General features: G+C 42.4%; 1 protein-coding gene across 1 annotated transcript in view; it reads left to right on the top strand.

Annotated features, from left to right (window-relative positions):
• The first annotated feature begins 2,565 nt into the window (after window positions 1–2,565).
• The window catches only part of LOC147882237 (Di-glucose binding protein with Leucine-rich repeat domain-containing protein), a 58,303-nt gene continuing 52,229 nt past the window's right edge, over window positions 2,566–8,639 (top strand). Inside the window, exons 1-7 of the mRNA XM_087401639.1 lie at window positions 2,566–2,771; window positions 3,076–4,119; window positions 4,261–4,411; window positions 4,516–4,587; window positions 4,956–5,024; window positions 5,154–5,222; window positions 5,331–5,408. Of these exons, the coding sequence (XP_087257765.1) occupies window positions 2,642–2,771; window positions 3,076–4,119; window positions 4,261–4,411; window positions 4,516–4,587; window positions 4,956–5,024; window positions 5,154–5,222; window positions 5,331–5,408 (1,613 nt within the window). The 5' untranslated portion in view covers window positions 2,566–2,641. The remainder of the gene's footprint in view (window positions 2,772–3,075; window positions 4,120–4,260; window positions 4,412–4,515; window positions 4,588–4,955; window positions 5,025–5,153; window positions 5,223–5,330; window positions 5,409–8,639) is intronic.

Raw genomic sequence — 8,639 nt, 5'->3', positions numbered from 1 at the left:
GTATGAGGTCCATTCCATGTGCTCTAATTTTGGCTTTATCTTTCCTTGTGTCCTTGAAGATTCTTTGAGTACTTCTATAGCCATTAGCCATGAGTCTAAAATAGATATGTTTTTAAAAAAGATAGCTCTCCAAGAGAGACTAATGTGGTTTTGTACAGACTTTAATTGAAAAAGAGAGGGGTCAGCTTTGAACCAGAAAGAATATTTTTTCCACTTCCCAAGTCACACAATAAGTACACAGGTTTGTGATTAGACAAGGAAGAGAGGAGAAGGTCCTATCAAATTAACCACTTGGTTTAGAAGGCCTTGAGATATATAAATTCTATCTACTCTAGCCTCCCTTTTGTTAGTGCCAATTTGGTTGTTGTCCAAGTAAACTCACTAGAGGAGGTATTGTCCTTAAGCTCATCCCATGATTGCAGTTCTGACCCTTTGAGTACTGGTCCTCTGCCTAATTGTCTGTCCTGCTTGACCTCAACAATGTTGAAGTTCCCAAGCAAAACACACTTACCTCTCATCTCTGTTAGTGAGTTCCATGTCTGTATTCTACTCTGCACCCCAAGTAGGGGCATATATTGCAAACAAAGAAAATTCTACCTCTTTAATTTTGCACTGAAGTTGATATGTTATGAGCATCCATTTTTGTGTTTACGACACTCTCTTTGTAATAAAGAGAGTGTACCTATTGCCACCCCTCCTGTGCCTTCTTCATGCTTCGTGAAGTACTAGTTTCTTCTTCTACCCACCTGTTTGAGTCTACTCTCTAGAGTATCTCCAATGACCTTGACTTCTTGGAGGGCAATAAATGTAGGAGAAAGAGAGTTGGCTATTAGCTAATAGGCAACCTCTTCACCTGGTCACAGTCAAACCCCTGACATAAAAATTATTCTCCTTGCAAACAATACCATCAGCTTAGCTTCAAGGATCACCCTTATACAACCATGTTGCTTCTCCTCATTACAACAACCCCTAAAGTTCCAAGACAAAATGGCCATTGACAACACCTAAGACCGACCATCCTGCACCCCCAATGGACAACGTTCCTATTGCAACAAGTCCTTGTAAGCATCATGCATAAAATGAAACCTATTCTCCTTCCCACTTTCAAGACTACACATAGCATCCTTAATATGCTCGGGGCCCCTTGGGACATTTCCACCATCCCCAAGCAGCATGTTCCATAATTGCAATTCATCAAAGGCTCTCTTCTTATGATAAACTTCAGGTAGATCCTCATCTTCACAGCTTCAAAAGTTTGACAACATGGAGATACATGAAAAATAGATACCCATCCCCACCTCCTGACACAAACCCCCAACTCGACTTCAACACATCCATATCCTTATAAAAAGACTCACCTTTTGGAACATCAGAGTCCAGTTTGCCCTTCTTTTGCACCATCTTCTAGCCTCCTTCGATCGGATACTTATGCCCAACATCCCTAGCCTTAGAACCAGCAGCTTCAACCTCAACATGCTCCACGATCTTGTCGCCCCACAAACCAGCATCCTATATCAAAGTATTCACTCTCACTTTGACCAATGTATATCCTCCCTACCAAAGTGCAATGCAGTATTTGCATCTGCCAACTCATTGAGCACTTCGGTAGGATAGTTGCGAGCAAAATGATCAGTTTCCTTGCAAACAAAATACGTATTCGAAAATGACCCAAAATGTATCTATTGGGAGTACACCAAACAATTTGATAGTCAATGTCTAGAGGATCGGGGATTTTTTGCACCCGATCCCACATGATCTAAGACCTTACCAAAAGGGGATCTCGTAGAGATGGGGGTGGTATGAGGAGACGCTTCCCCAATGCACATCAACGCTAAAAGACAGATGCCATAGAATAACCAAAATAGCAATGGCAGCAAACGTGAAGGAGCAACCCACTTTGAAGGCCGTAGTGGATTAAGGCAAGCAACCCCCTCACGCATGCGCAACGCTTTGCTTCTGCTTTTGCTCACTCCAAATACCGTTGCCATAATTTGAAAAGTATAGATTTTGGCTTAGACATTAGCCATTGCTGCCTCCATCTTCATATACCACTCCAACACATGATTGACACAAATAAAGTAGCTGCCCAATTATCACCCTTATCATAAAATCCACCTTTATGGAAACAAGGAGGGAAGCTACCCATGCCTTAATGCATCATGGAGATCTAGTGCATCTCTTTGCACTATTCCACCTGTTTGTCTCATGTGGACCTCTTTATCATGATCTATGTTAAAGGCTCATGTACCATTCATTGAGAGCCCAATCACAATATCCCCATTGAGTCACACATAACAATGAGGTAAAGCGAAAAAAAGGAACTCATAGAGTGCAAGTTCTTTAAGCATCAAGCTAGCAACATGATGAAACTCCTTAAGCATCGAAGGAGAAGATATGCCATGGTGGATCCAACGAAGTGGCTGAGCTACGAATGCTCCATAAAAGCTAAAAACATCCAAATAATGAAGGCAATGCTCGATAATTATGATTTGAGGCAAAAACATGGTTTATAATGGGATTAAGTCTGTGTGAGGAATTCAAATTAGGAAGCGTGAGTCGGACCATCTTCCTGTTTGTTCGGCAGACAAGCATTTAGCAAATATTCCTTCACAACTCAACTTCTGCATTGGGAGGAAATGCGATGCGATGCAATGCAACGCCGAGTAATTCATCACCTTTGCCTATCGTTATGATGCCGTCTTGCCTCCCTTGGTTCCTCCTGTTGGTGTTGCCTTCCTTCGCCTCCGCCTTGGATCTCACGTCTCCATACAGTATCGCCCTTTCCTCCTCTGTCTTCTGCGTTTTTGTCTCTCTTTTTCTCCTTGCTTTCCCCGTAAGAATGCAGCTAGTAGCTCCCGTTTCGCTAGACTCGTTCCCCTCAGCGTAGTACTTCATTCTGACATCGTTGTCACGGATCGCAGGAATTCACGAATTCCAAGCGTCGTTTGTGCCTCAGTGATTTACAGTGATTTAGCTTGTTTGTCTTTTGAATGCATGTAGATAGAAAATTGCGTGCTTCGATTTCTGTTTGGTAATTTGGAGTGGCATTCCCCGTGGATTTATTCTTGTTTTCAGATTATACTATTCGAATAGATTGCGGGGGTTTTTCCAATTTTACAAACGAGTTCAACCAGACTTGGGTAGCCGATCGTTTCTACACTGGAGGTTTGTCTGCAGAAGTGTCCCAGCCGAATATTTTCCCAGCTGCACAAGAGAGAACTTTGCGTTTCTTTCCCATTACACAAGGGAAGAAGAATTGTTACGTCATCGCCCTCCCCAATGGCCGTTATTACTTTCGAATGTTCTTTGTTTATGACAATTATGACAACAAGAGTCATCCTCCGAACTTCGACGTTTCTGTGGAAGGGACTGTTGTGTTCAGTTGGGGACCGGAATCGTGGACAGAGGAGAACAGGAAAACTGGAGCTTATTCAGATCTTTTTGCCTTTATCGAAGACGATGATGCTACTGTGTGCTTCTATAGTATTGGAACGGATTCACCCCTCATAGGGGCGCTTGAGATTGTTCAAGTGGATCCTGACTGCTACAATGGTCTGAACCAAACCTTTGTGTTGGTAAATTATGGTCGATTCACTGGTGGAAATGACTCCTTTGGCGCTGGTGTGAGCAATGACACCGATCTTGCAGGCAGAGCATGGGAAGCCGATACTGATTTCAGCTCTAGCTCAGCAGCCAAAGTCGTGATATCTACGAACCAGTTAATACACAATGCCGATGTGGCCCCAAATTACTTTCCGAGTCGTTTGTACCAGAAAGCGCACACATTGAGCTATCAAGCTGCCTTGGAGTACCTTTTACCCGTCGACTCCAGGCTAGATTACATGCTTTGGTTTCATTTTGCAGAGATTGATCCGAAAGTAAGTGGGGCTAAGGAACGAGTGTTTGATATTCTCATAAATGAGCGAACCGTCTTTCAAGGCGTGGATATCTTTAAGGAGGCAGGCCAGTTTGCAGCCTATGTTCTACAGTTCACTGCAAGGAATTTAACAAATTCTACGCTAAGCATCAAGCTGCAGCCACTCCGCGGAGTCCCATTGATCTGTGGACTTGAAAATTATGCCTTATTGCCAAGGGACATCTCAACAGATCCGGCTGAAGGTGTACACATTCTTAAACGATATCTTTGATAGCAAAATATTATTTTTTTCCAAGATATACAACACTTGATCAAAATAACGTGGGCCTATTGTCGGGATGAAATGTTTATATTCTGAGGATACGAAGTGTTACAATTTGCAGTCATAGCAATGCGGGCATTGAAGCAATCACTACAAATTCTAGAAAGAATGGGGTGGAATGGTGATCCATGTGCACCCCCAGATTGGGATGCTTGGGAAGGAGTTACTTGCAATTTGGGAATGGATAATCGGGTGCTAGTGATCACTCACTTGTGAGTATTAGGATTAGAATTAACACGATTAACAATACGTCAAACAATTTTCAGAAAGGATACCGCAGGTAATCTGTATTGAAATTGTGTGCGCTTGTGATCAGAGACCTTTCAAATCAAGGTCTGAAAGGATATATTGGTGCTGAGATCACTTCATTGACACAGCTGTTAACCTTGTAAGTACTCTAAATAGCTAGCTACTTCTTGTGGTTGCTTTGTAAATTCTCTTGAAGTTGTTGTGGTTTGCTATTTTTACGAAAAATTTTCGCAACTATATATGAAAACCCCCCGTGACTATACCTGAGGTATCTTGGGTAAAGAATGTCATGCCTTGCAAATCTTTTATTACCGTACATGTCCTTGAACATAGTGAAATTGTTACTTCTCAATTTTCTAGAGCTCGAGCATTTTGCCAACAAGCACCTTGCATTGGCTTAGTGAAGATGTGATTTAACTCCTTTCATCTTGGCATATGATAAATGGTGATAGATTTCATGATAGTTGCAAGCTATTATGTTTACTTGTTTCCACTTCACTGCTTCAGAAATCTAAGCAATAACAATATTCATGGAAGCATTCCACAAGGACTTGGAGGGAATCTGCTAGAATCCTTGTAAGCATGATGGACACAATTATGCAATCTTCTTTGTGAGTTGAGTTCGTTTATTCATTGATGTGAGACTCTCTTATTGACATGATTATCTTCTTTCTAAGCAGTAGCTTTGTTGCAATTTTGTGCCAGGGACCTGTCATTCAACGAAATTTCTGGCAGCATACCTGTGAGTTTGGGGTCTCGGTCACTAAAATCTGTGTACGTGTTTGGCACTATGTGTTCAGTCTTTTGTGGATAAGGGTCTTGAAAATACACATTTCACTACTGTACTGCACCTGACTTTGTCATGACTTCATTCTCCTATAGGTTATTGAATGGAAATGAGCTGGAAGGACAAGTGCCAGAAGCCCTTTACTCCATTGGTGTTACTGGTGGCTATGTCAAGTATATTCCCATTACACCTAAAAGTTGGATTTCATATAATGAAGGACGGAAGGATTGTACATGCACAAAGGGATGGGAGAATGTAATATCTATGACTGCATGTTGAAAGGTCCAAAAGTTTGGCATTGTTGGGTTGTGGAAGCCAATAAACAAAGACTCAATGGATTAACGCTTATTGATATGCTATTTTCTGGGTTTAAATGCATTGTAATCTGAGGTTTTTCGTGGCTTGTTTATTGTTGTTTGATCTTGAAAACCATAAGAATGCTATGGAGGATAGACTTCAGACTCTATGTTGTGGTCAAATAATTTCTGCTCCATGGAGATTGTTTGGCAATTTTCTTCTTGTCATTGTATACTAAAATCATGTATAATGACATGATAGCAGGGTGCATACGTTGGAGTGTTGAGAAAGAAAGATATTATAACCTCTTAGGCACATGTACCTCTCTTCTGGTTTCTCTGATTTTGGCCAATTGAGTTGCTTTTTGCTCCAGCTGATGGCGGCATGTGTTTTCTCTCATATCCCATACTGTTGCACCCCTTAAATTTGAGGACCTCAGTTCTACCGACTTTTAAGTTGTCTTGAATGTGAGCAATTGTATGGATTCAATTTCTAGGAATGTCTGATAGTGTTTTGTCACCTCAATCAGCCTTTGGCGTTGCCATTTGCAGTCTCGAACTGTCTTTTACTTTACATGTCATAATTTACCTACTTGGACCTTTGTTGCAGTTTCTTCTCCAATCCTTGCGTTCTCTCCTTATATATTTTCTCTACAGGCCATCTTCATCTGCATTTCCTATATTTGTTTATTAACTATATTGCTTAGGGTAGAATACTCTAATAGTAGAAAAGCAGTGCATTCATCATACCATCTCCTCTTTGCTTTTGCTCTCCAATGCTTAAATATATGTTCTATCTCTTGCAGAGAATCTTCAATGCCAGGTTCTCTTTGTAGAAGAACGTTCCATGCTTAGTATAAAGGGGTCCTACTTGGTCACCCTAGCAAAACCTAGTTACTTCATGAGGGAAATTCGGATTGTTCAATTGAGAGAGGAGGGACTCGGGATGCTATGCCCTTGCTTGTTTGGATGGAGGGATGCATGTCCAATACCCCCACCGTCCATATTCAAGTACAAGGATTAGAAAGGGTATGAGGGTGTAGGAAGCATGATCAAAGAGTTGAGACAGGGGCAAGGATGAAAGGCTATCTAAAGGGTGTTGATTAGAAAATAGGGCAAGGGTATCTCGAGATGAGGCCTAGCCTCCACACTATGTCTGAGGGTCTAGGAATGCAAGAAGCGATGTAGGGTTGGAAGAGCAAAGGGGGGTTGTAGGGGAGGGGCATGTCCACTCCAGGTTTATGGGGTTATAAAGCAAGGAAGCAGTTTCCTCTCAACTGCATGCTAATGAGTTTCTTAGAGTGACTTAGCACTTGAATCCCCTTTGACCCAACTTTTGGACCCCTCTGGGAATGCCTTAGTTTTACCCATGATCCTAGTGGATGCACCTAGAATGTGCTTCTAGGGACTTCTAGGAAATCAACACTTCCTCTAGGCCAATCTCGACGGCCAAACTCGTCTCTGGTTTGTCCATGAGCATAGTTGCACATGACTTTTCATGTCCCCGTGACATACCCTCTCTTAAGACAGCAAACAAACTCGTTGCTGCGGCGAAATACAGGAAATAAAATGTAATGAAAGAGGCATAAATAGCCCGTACTAGATAATACATGATTTGGATGACACAACCAACAATGATGATATGGTCTAGGAGAGCGCGCGGTTCCATCCATACATCATGCACCACTTGTGTGGAGTGACTAGTACACTCATCATAGAGGTTCCACGGCAGAAACACTGTCAGCAACCAGTACCTTGGGTGAGACCTGCAGTGTAACCAAGCAACCTCTAGGTATCCTGTGAGCTGTCTGTATCATGAGGGAGCGGAGGTGCTACCCCCCTTTGGAGCATCAGGCAATGCTCCAGACCTCTGCTTTGCTGAGCCTGTACCACAGTGGGCTTGAGCTGAAATGCTTCCAGGTAGAATTGCAATACCCTAGGTGAATTTGCCAGTTCACCTTCCTCCATCCACTTGGCATCCAGTGCTGAGGAGTTCTGAAACTTGACCAGATACCTTCTGAAAACTCTACCTCTGACTTTTCTTTCACAGTGTGCTAGAATCTGTTCCGGAACCAAAATCTTATCTAGTTCCTCCACTTCAGGCTGGTTCTCATTAAGCATATCTTCCTGCACATCTCCCTGGAAAGGCTTCAACAAACACATGAAAGGCATTGTGAATTGTCCAATGGCAAGTGCTTCAGCCTGTAAGCTACATTATTTATCTTTTGTAAGACTTGGAAAGGGCCATAGTACCTCACTTTCAGTTTGGTGTACACCTTAACCTTGCCTTTCATTTTCCTAAGTCTTGCTTTTTGAAAACGCAGCAACACCCAATCATCGTCTTTAAAGACCAACTCACGTTGGTGTTTATCTGCTGCTTTTCTGCTCTTTTATGCTTCTCTTGACTTTTCTGGAGGGCTGTTTTTACCTTCTGATTGGCTGCATCTAAGCTTTCCACAAATTTGTCCGCTTCGAAGATCTTCTCTTTGGTGTGCAAAATGGGTGGTACCTTTCGTCCGCCTTCCACCCTTTCAAAGGGTGCTTTCCTTGTGGAAGAATGCATGGTATTGTTGTAGGCAAACTCAACTAGTGGCAAAAATTGCTCCCATTTCGTTTGCTGATCTGAAACATAACATTTGAGAAGATCAAGGGCAGTAGAGTTTGCCTCTTCTGACTGTCCATCTGACTGGGGGTGGAAAGAAGATGAAAAATTCAGCGTATTGCCCATGTTCTCAAACAAACCTCTCTAGAAAAGGCTGGTCATACAGGGGTCTCGATCACTCACAATAGATTGAGGCATCCCGTGGTGCTTGAAAATATGAGACATAAATAATCTCGCCATCTGATCAAGTGGGCCTGCTTGCTGAATCTGCAAATTATGGTCCAAATTCCATCATGTCGTGATGGTGTACGAGGCAGATCGAAAATGAAGTCCATGGCAATGCTTTGCCAGGGTCTATCTGGAATGGGCAATGGCTGTAACAATCCAGCTGGCTTTTGCCTATCATACTTTACCTTCTGACAAGTGATGCGTGTCTTGACATAAGCCTCTACATCCTTCCTCAAAGTTGGCCAGTAGAAGAAGTGCTCCACACCTTTGACTGTGGC

This window comes from Dipteris shenzhenensis, chromosome 30, assembly GCF_047967505.1.
Source record: "Dipteris shenzhenensis isolate YYH24624 ecotype China chromosome 30, Dip_SZ_1.0, whole genome shotgun sequence".
Lineage (NCBI taxonomy): Eukaryota > Viridiplantae > Streptophyta > Polypodiopsida > Gleicheniales > Dipteridaceae > Dipteris > Dipteris shenzhenensis.
Note: the sequence above shows the minus strand (reverse complement) of the source record. Positions and strands in the feature narration are given on the sequence as shown.